The 14,645-nt window shown below is 32.7% G+C and overlaps 2 protein-coding genes and 2 long non-coding RNA genes across 4 annotated transcripts; all 4 read right to left on the reverse strand.

Annotated features, from left to right (window-relative positions):
• Positions 1 to 3,518: 3,518 nt before the first annotated feature.
• LOC123199252 lies at positions 3,519 to 4,066 on the reverse strand. The gene is made up of 3 exons (XR_006498291.1): positions 3,999 to 4,066; positions 3,733 to 3,881; positions 3,519 to 3,645 (listed from the first exon to the last, which is right to left on the reverse strand). It is a non-coding gene; the product is annotated as an uncharacterized LOC123199252 (long non-coding RNA).
• A 558-nt stretch (positions 4,067 to 4,624) lies between these two features.
• On the reverse strand, positions 4,625 to 10,085 carry LOC123198977 (disease resistance-like protein DSC1). Its single transcript, XM_044613777.1, has 4 exons — positions 9,219 to 10,085; positions 8,663 to 8,956; positions 7,531 to 8,562; positions 4,625 to 5,152 (listed from the first exon to the last, which is right to left on the reverse strand). Exons 1-4 carry the CDS (start codon positions 10,083 to 10,085, stop codon positions 4,625 to 4,627), a joined length of 2,721 nt encoding a protein of 906 aa, XP_044469712.1.
• A 677-nt stretch (positions 10,086 to 10,762) lies between these two features.
• Positions 10,763 to 11,468, reverse strand: LOC123199233 (TMV resistance protein N-like). The gene has a single exon (XM_044614163.1). The coding sequence runs from the start codon at positions 11,441 to 11,443 to the stop codon at positions 10,946 to 10,948; it is 498 nt and encodes a 165-aa protein (XP_044470098.1). The 5' UTR covers positions 11,444 to 11,468; the 3' UTR covers positions 10,763 to 10,945.
• Positions 11,469 to 12,028: 560 nt separating this feature from the next.
• Positions 12,029 to 13,882, reverse strand: LOC123199269. The gene is made up of 2 exons (XR_006498309.1): positions 13,507 to 13,882; positions 12,029 to 13,341 (listed from the first exon to the last, which is right to left on the reverse strand). It is a non-coding gene; the product is annotated as an uncharacterized LOC123199269 (long non-coding RNA).
• Between the last annotated feature and the right edge of the window lie 763 nt (positions 13,883 to 14,645).

Consider the following 14,645-nt stretch of genomic DNA (forward strand, 5'->3'; position numbering starts at 1 on the left):
TGGTTATTGCATTTCACCAGGATTGCTACAGCAGACACAAAGGAGTATAAATTCAAATGTAATTCTAGCAATGTACAGTATTTCAGTTCATTCCTTTTCTCTCTATAAAGTTAGATTCCTTTTTTGCTCTTCAATTTTCCTCAATTGACCTACACTGTTTTCATTTTTACACCAAATTTTAGTGTCATTACACTTTGTAATAAACAGAGTACTCTGTTTCTGCAACCATTTGTTTCATCTTTAACACCTTTCTTATGGCACTTTCAGCTAGACGCTTTCTGGTTGAACAGAGCAAGTACTTAAGAATAAGTTCACAATTTGAATTGTCTTACTGATATGAATGACGTTGCAGATTGTTTGAATAACGCGGATGTTGAAGAAATCGTGAAAGAAAGGCAAAACAGGTGGTTGAATGCAGTTGAAATATGCAAAATATTTGAAAACCATGAAAAGCTTCAAATACTTGCTTCTCAACCACAACGAAGGTCTCCAAAAGTATTGTTTCATCTGGGATTTTATTTTTCTAACCTTTTTATGGATGGAATTTGGCTAAGTTACATTAATTACAGGTGGCTCCTTTTTCGTCATTAAGCTGCAGAGGCTTTGAGAGTTTAGGAAGGATGACCACGCGTGGAGTGAAAAGAAAAAAAAAAAGATGCAAAGTCGGTCCTGGAATTTATTAAAATTTCAAGGTTGGTGGAATAATTTGTATTTACAACGAGTGAAATTTTACAGGTTAACACAGATGAGATGTTGAATTGTTTGTATGTTTATTGAGAAGATAAAACATGTGGATATAAGAAGTTACTGGAATCATAGTGGCATTTCTGGTATAGTATGTCAATGACACATTACTTATCGAAAACGATATACTGAATTTGCAAATGATAAAGACTTAATCAACCAAGCGTATTTCTATGAATTAACGAGTGAAATTTTACAGGTTGATATGTGCTTGATAAGTCAGGTTCGAATTTAGGATCCTCGTGAAAATAAACGTCAACCTTCAGTTCCAGTCAAGCTCTGGCTTTTAGACAATTGAATTTTATACATCACTAGCTGCCTAATTCGTATGAAAGCAATGCGAGAATGAAAGAAGATGGTACCGAAAAAGAATTTGAGATTTGAGTGATGAAAAACTGAGAATTTTAGTTTCTGCATTATTTTAAAAACCATGATCTACTAAAGACATGAAACACAGAAAACTATTGACAGTAACAACATGCAAAGCTACTAAAGCCATCTCCACAACTAACAACTTAAGGAAAATCTATTCTTCTGTAATTGATGATATTCGTACCAGAAAACATTTGCAGGACCTTGAACAAGAGCAGATGAGTATCGCAGGGCTAATTCATTGTTAATTTGAACTTCAAATAGTGCAGCAAAGATACAACAATACAGCTCAACAAATAGGAGCATCAAGGCAAGGAAACAAGATGCAATCATCTGTGAAAATCTTTTGTTTATGCAAAGAATCCATAGAACTAATAAACGATAACAAAACCTCATATGGACAACAAAGAAGCCCCAGCAATAAACTTTAACACTGTAACAACCATATAATGTATTGTTAAATATACAAAAAAACAAGACAGAACCCAACAGAGTCATAATCATAAAAATATTAAATAAATGTAGAACAAGTCTAGACATTACAATGAATGACTGCACACTAGAAGCGTAGATCCAAAAAAGTAAAGGAAAGAAAAGGAAGAGAACAGAAAAGATGATCTTTCAACCAATTTGTTTGTCAATTGAAAGGCTGCTAAATCATATATCAATAAAAAGAATATTCGTTACAGCCATTCACTAAGGAGCAATGGAGATTGCACCAAAACAAAAGCATTGAAAAGGTAACAACTTAGCACATCAACGGGGAGAGTTCATCTCAATCAGGGAAAAAAAAATCATACCAAAGTCTGATGAAGATAAACAGTTCGATGCACTAACGATTTGAAGACAAGTTATAGACAGTTCGTCGAGATTTTGAGTGCCAAAGAGGAGACAAGTTTGAATGGCATAGAGCCCACCACTTTCTGACGCCAAACTGCAGAGGAGATGATACATACACATATACATATATATATGTATATATATATACATATACATATATATGTATATATATATATACATATATTTATATATATAAGTTCGAGTGACGTAGAGCCCACGACTTTCTGACACCAGACTGCGAAGGAGTTGACACACACACATACACACACATATATATATATTAGGGTTTTTGACTTGGGATTATATTTGAATTTTTCAAAATTAATGGACGAAAACTAATAATTGAATAAACCTTTTTGGCAAAAAATTGATTTAAAGTAGTACTATATACATAATTTTATACACAAATAATGATATGTCATTATATGATTAAACAGTTCAAAATTAAAAATAAAAAACACTTAATCATATAGTGACATATCATTATTTGTGCATAAAAATTATATATATATAGTATTATTAATTTATTAATGACATATAAAAATTTATTAACTACACATTTTCACATCAATAAAACCATTTGTACTTATTTTAATTACATAAATAGATACATTTATTATTATCATATAATTAAGTATTTAAATGAGTACCTATAATATTGTGTTCACAAATTAATCTTTGAATTGCATTCTGTTCAATTCTTTGGTGTTGTAACATTATTTTTGAAGCTATTGGAGCATATCGTATTTATAAAATTTTCAAAAGACTCAAAACTTTTTATGAATTTCAAATAACCCTCTAAAAATTAGAAAAACCCTTTATATTTTAAAAAATTACAATTTATTCTATAATATACAATTATACGACAAAGATAATTTTATTATAAAAAAGGGAAATAAGGAATGAGAGCGAAAATACGGAGAAATATTATGTTTTCTTATATAATTTAAATATTTAAAGTGTTATTTTTAATTTTTTGTTAATATAGTGTTATGTGATATTTTGAAAAATAAAATAATAGAGATAAAAGAACAATTTCACTTTTTAATTATGTTATTTCAATAAAGAAGTTTAATTTTGGACAAGAAAATATTGTTTATATATGATTTTGGATGAAGAAATGTTATTTATGTCAGTTAGGGCTGAAGAAGTGTTTTACAGCCAAACATGGGTGGGAAATGTAATTCACTCACAAACAATTTCTCTGCACATTCACTAACGTTGCACACAAATCTTAGATTTGATAACTACATCTTGAGGATAAAAGCATATTCTTTGACCGTTTGGTTGCTGAACAAAAACAGGGTGGCTAGGAACTTGATAATCATAAGAGTTTGGACCAGCCAGAGGATATCTCTCAGGCATTCCTCCATATGCTGCCCTGTCAAAGAAAATGTTGCGCTTTGCTCGCAAGTGCACAACACATCAGAAAACAGGCAGAACAAGCCTACGAGGAACTGCCTTGCCACTGTGAGAAAGAAATCCACGGTATTCTCCTTTTGCTCTTTGTTTCTTGAAGTTTTGACTTCTACCAAAATCTCCACCCCTTTTCTTATCAGATTTCGACCTCTCCAGTTGTTCAATCCTTCTCTGAAATGGATCAAGAGGATAGTCAGGTTCAAGCCTGTACTCTTGGACACAACTAACTACAGCTTTCAAAGCCGCAGGTTCCTGTGCATTTACATCAATCTGTATTGAAAAGAAAATTCTCATTGAGCATTTAGTTACAAAGGAATTTCCAAGCATCACTCATTATGCTTTAGTATGAAAATTAACCTGTCACTAGTATCTCTACCCGAACTCACACCCTTTCCCTGTGAGTTTCTCCTTCAATTCTTTAAGTATGTCTTCAGGAGGGGAACAGGGGGAAAGCTTTCAGTAAGCTGGAAGGCATGAATGAAATGTACGGCATCAATTTGTTTCCCCTGTACAGAGAGTGAGGCTGGATGATTAGCAAATTTCACATCAAATTATTTCTCCAAGTTATGCCAAGCAGCAATGGATATAACACCTAATTAATTACTAGTTAATAGCAAGCTTACAGCAGTACCGAAGAGCAACCAATACCCTTTCATAGCCTAGAGAACCAAATAGCAGCAAAACATATCTATAACCATACAACGCCTAATTAAGTAGTAGTTAGTAACATAATCCAATTTCAGGCAAGAAAATCCAGAGAATATTAAAATGACAGTCAAGGGAATTTGTGTCCACACGCTTAGTTGCCAATCTGAGATAAAGCCAACCTGACAACACACTGAATAACATTTAAAAAAAGAGGCACTTCAACATTCTGTAATAGAGAACTATAAAGCATAGACCACGAATGTAAATTGCAGAAAGTTAGCCAAATAGTTCAAAGGCAACATGAAGTAAAGTTTACCCTGAAACTATTAAACTACTATGCAGTAAGCCACATCATCTGTAAAGAATACCATAGGAAAAAGTTCCAAGATTAGGCATATCGTGAAGATTAGGTAAACAAGAAGCCCTAGAAATGGAGTAAATTTCCTCTGGAAGCTTTATTAAATTTTCACAACCATCAGTCATCCCTTTACCATATGAGAAAGGGACATGGGGACATAATAGGGATCTTATCGACATGTTCTGACCTAATATTATAAGCTCAGGGATTTTGTACTTACATTACCTTTTTTGTAACAACATTTCAACCTTCAAGTTTCAATCGCTTATGAGATCTTTCATCATTTTTGTCCACTTTTACATCTCTTCTCAAATCATCATTTTTGGCATATAACAAAGTCACTCCACATTTTTTCACCTGGCTTTGAACCTCACCATTCTTAGTTGCATGTTCAACAAAGAACTCAACACCACCTTGGCTATCCAAATTGAGTGTAGGAAATTGCTCGAACATCTGAAGGTACTGATAACCTATGAGTACATGATCTGATTCAATAATGTCCTCTTCTTCAAGAAACTTAAGCCAAAAATGGAATGAGTGAACCAAATAACTAGAAAAAATCATCTCTCCATTAACAATCAGGTTAAATCCAACATTTTGTTGATAGTCTTGTAATGATACAACAACATATAAAACGAAACCAGTTAAGTTATCATTGACCCAACCTTCTGAAAACTTTATAAAAGATTCATTACTTTTTAAGTCAAACCACTTTGGAATTCCGCCTCTAGGGTAAACAATGTTCCCCACTTGCTCAGCCCAAATGATATCCTGCATGTACATTAGTGGTATATTTAATACTATATATTTTAATATTATGTCATAAGAAACTCTATATTCATAAATCAATAGTCCAAGTAAGATTTTCAGATAGAAAATATTTTGATTAAAGAATTATAACTTTGTCTTAGATTAAGACTGCATAGTATTTCATTTTACCAAATAAAACTAATTAAATATATTAACTATTTAGTTAACAATAGTAAATTTATATGGATATAAATATTATACAATAAGAAAGGTATATTTTAAATGTAATTATGTATAATATAATTTAAAGTTAAGATATGATGAGAATAGTAAATTTAATAGTATGGTGAGAATAAAAGTGTGAGAACTACAAATTAGTGGATTTACTTATAATTGTGAAGAATATTGTGGTGTTAGAATAGTTTTCATAAATTGATGGACATGTGTGTTTCTAAAAAAAATGGTGGTTTTTGGTTAATAATGTAAAATAGTGAGTTTCAACCAAAACAGATCTTTTCATAATAAAAGATAGAGAGTTATGAAAAAAGTAGAAGTTTCACTTACGCTTTCAATTCCCTTTCCTATTCTTGATTTTTTTGTTTTCTCTTTCATCAAAACCTGCATTCTTCTTTCATCAAATTTGTTCAATGTTTGTTATGGATAGTTTAATTCAATATAATCTTTAATCCAAAATTACTCTATCACAATATAACAAATTTGTGAGCTGTTGACTTAAACTTATTGGGTTTTTAGTAATTTAGCAGAGTTTTGGGGAGATTTTAGACATTATACATGAGAAGGGCAGTAGAGTCATTTTTTGGAAATCTGTTTTAATTAAAACAGATTATAAAACCATTTTTTTTGGCTTTAGACGTATCTGGAAGCTCTCTTCTCTTTTTCCTTTGTTCTCTCTGCTAGGGTTATAGGAAATGCATCAATCCACTATATTTTCATAGATCTAGCTGTCTAAACACTTGAGTTAGTGTACAAGGTTGCTGTGGTGCTCGAGTTTAGGAAGGATTCGAGTTGGCAAGGCTAGATTCGTTTCCGTTTGTGTTTGTAATACTAGATTGGCTTCTGAATTTGTAAGTTGTACTATTTTTCTTGCTAATTAGTGGATTTGCTAGAGGATTCTTGTGCCTTGGATGTAGGGTTCTAATCTTTTGAACCCGAACCAAGTAAATATTGGTGTGTTGATTTGTGTATGGTTTATTATATGATTCTTGTGTAATTCTAGACTGAAATTGATCCGAAACTCTTATTAATATTCAAACTCGATAAAATAAAACATTAACAAAATTATTTATATGTCAAATAGTAAACTCATTATTGAGTATATATACTTTTTTGGTCATTGCCCTTACAAATACTTCTCCCTTAAAATTTTTATATGCACGAGAAGTCAATTAATCTTTTTTTGAGATTATATTGGATTAAATTGTCCACTAGTTTCATAACTCAGTATCATTAGATGTGTGTTGACTAAAAAATTCCATCAAGATGATGAAAATAAAGAGAGTTATGTTTAAGGGGAGATGCTGAAGAGAAAGAAAGTTATGTTCAAGGAGAGATGTTGACAATAAAAGTATGAGAAGTGCAAAGTGATGAATTAGTTTGTAATAGTACTTAAGTGTTTGAATTGCAAAGCGGTGAATTTGTTTGTAATGGTACTTAAGTGTTAGAATTACAAAGTGGTGTATTTAATTGTGATTAAATCAAATCGGTGAGTTTTATTCAAAACTCATTGTTTCATTATAGCACAAACAAGAAGAAGAAAACCTAGCCACGGTATTCAAGCATCAATCTATCTTCATTCTAAATAATCTCTAGTTTCTTTTCCAGGTTTCAATTAAAAAAATCAAAAAGAGATGGATTGCCAACATGTCAATCAAATCTTCTATATAAATCCTAGTTGTTGTATGCTTAGATGTTGATGATCAATTAGAAAAACAAAAATTCTCTTTTTTTATCTTTTCTCACTTAGCCTACTTGATTTTGCACAGTAAATATTATAAATTCCCTTTAAATAATTTAGTATATTATTATGAAATTTGAATTTAATTATTATATATTATATATAAATATAATAGTTTTAGCCAAATCATTTTCAATTTAATACAACTTTAAAAACTTAGTGCAATCCAATACAAAGTACCAAATGCACCCAAAAAATCTCAAGTAGGCAAGACACTACAAGGATAGGGCTATTTGTTAAGTTTATATAAATTAAAATTTTAATCCACACATCTTTTATTTTTACAATGAAATATGTATACTGGTATTTAATTTTTAACTCTTTTGAATAGGACATTAAAAGTTATAAAGTTTGAAGATTCAAAATTTATAGAAAATGAATTGACATCATAAGAAAACAGAAAAAGTAAGCAAGATAGACTTACTTCATGGTGATGCCACACATCTGCATTTCTCTCAATATTCACGAGAGCATCTGTCATATCTAATTTTAGTTTGAAACAATTGTGGAACCAAACATCCGCATTACAAGTCGAAATACCTAGGAATGAAGCTGGTAAACTTGATATTGATTCAAGATATACGCAATTCATTGCCATCATTGTCTCTAACCTGCTTGGAAGCTCTGGTAAGTATTTAAGCCTTTGGCAATTGCTTAAATAAAGAAATTTCAGGTTAGAGAGGTCTTTGATGCTCTCTGGTAGCGTCTCCAAATTGTTTTGGCCAAGAATTAAATATTTAAGTGAGAGTAATTGGCCAATATTGCTGGGTAACACTTCGATGCAACAATCAACCAGGTTTAGCCTTATCGTTCTTTCGAAGACAGATAAATCAAAGAGTGGGAAATTCGATTGCTTTTGCATCTTACATCTTGTCAAAGACAATGCCCACAGGTTGATCAAACTTGTCATAAATGTTGGTATTTCTGCAAAAGAAATTTCATCCAGTTCCAGTTCCCTCAGAGTTTGTAAATTTCTCATGTCATTAGGCAATCCGTCAAGTTTGGAACAACCCGAGAGATAAAAAGATTTAAGACATTTCAACTTATGAATACTATCTAGTAATCTCTCAAGCCTTGAACATTTTCTAAGACTCAATGTTACTAGTCTAAATAAATGCCCTATTGATGGGAATTCTTTAATAGTAGTTCCATCTAGATATAATTCTTCAACTGTATTAGGGAAATATGAAACTTCTTTGAGATTTGAGCAATTAGAGAGATTAACTACTCGAAGAGATTGGCAATTAGAACTAATTTGAAGATTATCAAAGCTTTTGCATCCTTGTAGATTCAGGATAACAAGTTTATGGAGATTACGGATAGATGAGAAACTCTCAAGCAAATTTATATAATATTCAAGCTTCAAGCTCTCAAGATTTGACATAAGTGATAAATCTGGTATACTGCATAGACGTTTAGAGTGACCGACGTCAATATGTTTCAAATTAACAAGTTTCTGTCACAAAAAAAAAAATAAATAAATGAATTGAAACAACATAAATAGCATACATATATTTACAATTTAAAGCAAAATATATATAGAAGTTAACATATACCTGGTTGCTAGTCCAAAGTTGTTTAAGTTCACTATTACGTAAGGAAAGTGCAACAAGGTTCTTTGGATTAAAATTTGGTGGCAAAGATTTGTCAGAATATCCATGCCAGCGAAAGTACCTTAGCTCAGAGAAATCAGACTCAAGTTTCTCAAAACCATGCACCTTCTTTCCATGTTCGAACTCATAAATTTTCAAGAATCTTAGGTTTTGCATGTTGTTGAAAGCTTTAGGATTTAAATGCAACTCTTCTACTTCAAACATATCCAAGCATATACTTCGAATTGTTCTAGTTCCCTGGAAATCACAAGCATATTGGTGAAAAGTCAATTTGAAATTGCTTAATTACATCAATTCTTAAGTAATTTACTCTCAAATATATTTCTTTCTCAAATTTCCTTTCAGAATTTGTAAATAAAATAATAATAGTTGTGTCATTGCTACCCTATACCAAATAATTTAGTTCCCAATGATAACTGGAAATGAATATTTAGCTAACTAATATTTTATTATATGTATGTACAAAATAGAAATAAAACATAAGTGTTCTAGCTCTTACCATATTATACTTCAATACTAAAAAGATTGCATCAGGATCCCACAACCGACCATGTTTATCAAGATCATCAATTGATTCTTGCCGAACAATTTCCTTACCCATTTTTTCAAGTAAATCATGCATTATTATGGTGTCAAATGATGTAGTTATGGGACACCTTTCAATGAGAAGATGTATAGAAATATGAGAGTCAAAGTCACGAGCATTTAGGATTGCTTCTATGAGATCTCTTTTATATCCTTTAAAGAAACATGCAATATCTAAAAATACAACCTTCTCTTTATCATTTAATCTGTCATAACTTATTTTTAACACCTTATGGACATCCACATGTAGACTTGTTCTTAAGTTTTTTAGTGCGCTTTCCCATTCTCTCTTCGTTCTCTTGAACAGAAAAGAACCAAGAACTTTAAGAGCTAGTGGAACACCTTTAGTATAAGCTACTACTATAGATGATAACTCGTTATAATCTTCTGTTGGAGGGTTTCCTTTAAAGGCATGTAAAGCAAAAAGTTGAAGAGCATTATGAGAAGATAACCCTATCATCTCATGAATGTGATCCACTTCATAATTCCTTAGCACATGTTTATCCCTTGTCGTTATAATGATTCGACTATCTGAATTGAAGTTGCCAAAAACTCTCATTAAACATTTTATTTGTTCTAACTTCGTTACATCATCAAACACAATGAAAACTTTTTTTCTGTTAAAGAAACTTTTTCTTCTGAAGGTGAATCCATGATTGAGATGTTCATCCCCTAAAATTGCAGAACTCAATTTTTGGCATAAGTCATTTAATCCTTTGCTTTTCTCTGATTCTTTTCTAACATTCAAAATGAAGTAAGACGCTTCAAACTGTTTAGACATTTTTTCAAATATAGCACCAGCAAGAGTAGTTTTTCCTATGCCCCCGATACCTCAAATTCCTAACTTGCAAACACTTTTTAAACATAATAAATTTTCAATCTCTTTAATTGATGACTCTAGTCCAACTAGCTCCTTGGAAAGAACAACTGAGGAGTTGTAATCCAATTTCTTCTATACATCATTGACAACATCTTTTACCATTGTTGCCTCATTCCTAAAAATAAAAAATAAACAATTAAATAATATGATACTAAAATTAAATGACTAAAAATGAAATAAATAAATATAACATAATTTTAATTCTTTTCTGTTTATTTTCACTGTTCATTAAATAAAAATTTTTAAAATGTAAGATTGGCATAATGAAGAACTGCATCATGACATGAATTCAAGTTCATTTCTCAGTGGCACAGAATTTTAGATTCAAATATAATTTGATCATCACTTTCCATGTCCTAAAAACTTGTAAAACTTATCAAAGCTAAAATTCAATTCTCAGAAAAAATGAAATAATCATTAAGTATGTATTTAATGACATATCATATTTAGGTAGTAATTAGCTGTCATTCAAAAAAGTAAAACTGATAATTCGTATTAATGGAAAGTGTTTGTGTTAAGTCTTTTTGTGTTTTGGGCTAGAAGACACACAACAAGAACCCAACCCAAATTAGCATAGTATAAAATATAAGGTCAAACTTCCAATTGATTATTATTTTGACCAGTAAATCTGTCTCCAGTAAAATATAAGGAACTGTTGTATGTAAGATTATTACATAAAAATTGGTAATTTGTAGCTTCAAATTACTTACCAAAAAAAAAAAAAGATTATTACATAAAAACATTGACAAAAAAATTTACAGTTACCTAGAGTTCGTTGAATCATAACCAGATAGGTTGGCCGCATCCCTCAAAGCAGTCCTCCATCTCTGCAACATCTCTGAATCATCCTTAAAACGCTTTTCAAGCTCAGCAAATGCTTTCCCAAAATCCCCAGTTTGATTCCTCACATCAGATGGATCTACTTCATAGAAGACTGGTATTACGATCTGATCATACGTGTTCTTGCATTTAACTATCTCTTCAAGTTCTCTGAGACACCATCTTGAGGAAGCATACCCTTTAGAAAAAATGATAACTGAAATATTTGAATGTTCAATTGCCTTCAAAAGAGATATAGAAATTTCTTCTCCTCTAACAAGGCTATCATCAATGAAAGTTTTAATCTTTTTTTGACAAAAGGCTTCATAAAGATGGCTGGTAATGTTTTGTCGGGTGTCCACACCACGGAAACTAAGGAAAACCTCATACTCTATTTTAGGAGTAATGGAAGAAGAAGAAGAAGAAGAAGAGGAAGCCATTAAGTGCAAGTGAAGAGAGACACTTCGCATAAACAAAGAAGGGTAAACTAAAACATCACCAAATTGAGCAGTTGAACTATATTCCACAATATCTAAGTCTTTTCAATTAAAAATTTTGATACAACTTGAACGAACCTGAAATAAGCCAACCCTATATGAACTCGGTCAAGCTACTCGTCAAGTTTTTCAATTAAAAATTTTGATACAAAACAACATCGTTTTGACCAATATGTATTAAAACAACGTCGTTTTAATAATGAAAAAAGAGCCGAGCCAAGCCAAGCCAAATTCAAGCTCGAACTCGAGATCAACTATATGTAAACATAGCCGAGCTTGAGCTTGATTCGGTTCAAATCCAACCCTAAAATTAATACTAATTTTCAATCCAAAAAGTGAAAAAAAAATCCTAGAGCTAAACAAAAACAAAAACAAGGATATTGAAATGGTAGTTTCGTGCCCTCAAAAAGCTAGTTTGAGTTAAAAAAAAAAATAAAATTTCAAGTATGAAAATAAAGATTTAAATCTTTTGAATGATATTTTAAATTAAACTTTTTATTTAAAATATAGTAATTATAAGATCGGTCATTGACTCGAAATTTTACCTTTTTTTTATGGTTAAATATTTTATGTTACAAATTCTTCCAAAAACAGTCCCAATACGTCCTGAACTCATCCCCAAGGAGGATAGCCAATAATACACTGCCAAAACATAATAAAAGCCCAGCCAACAAGGAAGAGTCCAATCAAGACTCAAAGAGAAGATGAAACATATGCCAAGGAATTACTACACATTATAGCATTCAAACAAACATGCACCAAGGCTATAGAAACGTTGCATCCCAAAGAAACTCACGGAGCCCATCAACTCAACAAATTAATCCAAGGCCCAGGAGCCACGCTGTTGGAAAATTGAGGCTGAGGCCGAATGACTTGGACAGCTTCCACTAACTAAGACAACAAATAAATAGCTGCCACAGAAACAAGCAAAAGAGATGCCAAGGCAGATCCTCAGGCAGCAGGGAAATGCATAACACCTGGAAAGAAATCCATACCACAGCGGCAACCAAGGAGGCAGAGAGCTCAGATGCATATCCGCACTCCAGCAGCACCAGACAAGAAACCAGCATCAGCCTGCAAAAGAAACAGTATAGCAGCAGAGAGCGGACTACTGGCTCCAAACTCGAATGTAGCACTCCAGGCGAACAACTGAGAACAACCAGCACAGCAATGAACACTACAAAGCACATCAGGAGGAAATGCGGGTGCCAACACTGGGAAGCAGACGTAATGGACAAAAGCAAAATAAGGAAATGACAAAAGCACCGGCCGAATCAATTGACAATCCAAACTCAATGAATTCTGACGCTCTACGAGAGACAAAACTCAGCTTGCTTGATCATACAACAAACCAGTATCCAAAGATCCTCATAGACTGAAGGAAAAGCCTGCAGGAAGAATTCAAGCCAACCAGACCAGCAAAGACTGAAGGTCCATGAGCACCAGAAGCATGCGTCAACTGCAAGGAAACCAAGCAGCAGACCAGGAGAAATTTTTGAGGGCACCAAACCAAGCCACAGCTGGGGAAAAGGGAGGCCAGGAGAACAACAGCAGAAGGAGCAGGGGAATGAACGGCAAAAACAGGGGAAGCAGAGAAAACTGATGCAAAAGCTTCTGATCAGAATTTAGAAGCAAACACAAGCACCAGGAAACAGGAGATTCAAGCTCCAGAATACAGTAGCGAAAAGGCAGCTTTCGAAAGCCACCAGGAAAGAGCAGAAGAGAAAATCCCAGCAGCAGAGTTGAGGCAATGGAGAGGGGAAAAGCTATCAATATTGGCCACTGCAACCAGCACCAAAGCCTACATAATAGGACTCAACTAAAGATCAAAAAGAGGGAACCTACAAAAGAAAACACTGTTAGCAAAAAGGGCTGCCACCTCCAAAGAGGAGAAGCCTTAGCATTTGAAGGTGAAAGATGCAGTTAAGGAGGTTCCAACTCCTAGCAATGGCTTTATTGACATTAGTAGGCGAAAAATTTGAGAGGTCAGGCCCTTTGCCTCTTACCAGTCTTTTGAGCCTTTCCACAATTCTATCTTTGGGCTGCAGAAGATTAGAGAAAATCCTGTTGTTTCTTTCCTTCCAAATGGCATAAATAGTAGGCCCAGGCTTAACTTGCCCATCAAGAATTTTAACTGACTTCCTTCCAATCCAAAGAAATTTCATCAATAAAGGAGTTCTAGTTTTGCCCATTGTAACTCAAGAAACTTTTCCTCAAAATGGTCTTCTAGATATAGTTGTTGTATTCACATCCGAAGAAAATGTGGTTTATATCCTCATCATAATGATTACATAACATGCATTTAGCATTATTTGTGAGTCCAAGTTTGACAAGTTTGTCTCTAGTCGTGAGTCTTTGCATAATTGCCAACCAGAGGATAATGGCTTGTCTAGGAATGTGCTTTTTGTGACATACAAGGTCAGCCCACTTAACCTCTCTTTTCTTACTCCTGAACTCATTCCAAACCGACTTCATAGAAAACTGACCATTGGACGATGGCAACCATGCAATAGAATCTAAGCCATCTCTAGGATTATTCATCAATGCCCCTTGATCTCTGAAAGTGCATTAGAGTCCGCAGCCGACCATTTCCAAGAGTTAATAGTCAACCATTTCCAAGAGTTGTCATTCACAATCTCCATAACTCTCACCTCCCTATTAGTACCAAAGTCATCAGTGCCCCTTGATTGGTCTTTCTCTATACTTCTCCAAGAGTCATATGGGTGCTAATTGTCTATCCAAAAGAAGGTATTCTTCCCTTTTCCAATTTTATATTTGATTTTGTCTTTCAGCTCCTTTTTTATTTTGATTAACTTCCACCGCCACAGGCTATCATTGGTTGGAGTGATCAATTTGGTCTCAAAAAAAAAAAGTGCAATTTAAACAAGATTTTCTTATTAAAAAAACTGGTTATTTTGAAATGATTTAACTCGAAATTTTAAAATTACAAAATTTTAAAATTTCAAAAACCACTTTGAACCTTTTTTAAGGTTAAAAGAAACCCAAAAATTTTTATTAACACCTCTAGTATTTTTAAAATTACAATTACTGTCAAAACTTTAGAAAAGGGAAAATAGAAAAAATAAGAGGAAAAGAAAAATAAAAAGAATAAGAGGGAAAGGAGAAAACAGAAAAAAATAGAAAA

Source organism: Mangifera indica, chromosome 16 (genome assembly GCF_011075055.1).
Source record: "Mangifera indica cultivar Alphonso chromosome 16, CATAS_Mindica_2.1, whole genome shotgun sequence".
In the NCBI taxonomy this organism is placed as follows: domain Eukaryota; kingdom Viridiplantae; phylum Streptophyta; class Magnoliopsida; order Sapindales; family Anacardiaceae; genus Mangifera; species Mangifera indica.

Excerpts from the sequence above, each read along its gene's own strand:
- LOC123198977 (XM_044613777.1), bottom strand. The coding sequence starts at position 10,085 with ATGTCTAAACAGTTTGAAGCGTCTTACTTCATTTTGAATGTTAGAAAA. Across the intron at positions 8,957-9,218 it reads TAGTATTGAAGTATAATATG|GGAACTAGAACAATTCGAAG; the intron begins GTAAGAGCTAGA and ends TGTGATTTCCAG. Across the intron at positions 5,153-7,530 it reads ATGTGTGGCATCACCATGAA|GATATCATTTGGGCTGAGCA; the intron begins GTAAGTCTATCT and ends ATGTACATGCAG.
- LOC123199233 (XM_044614163.1), bottom strand. The coding sequence starts at position 11,443 with ATGGCTTCCTCTTCTTCTTCTTCTTCTTCTTCCATTACTCCTAAAATA.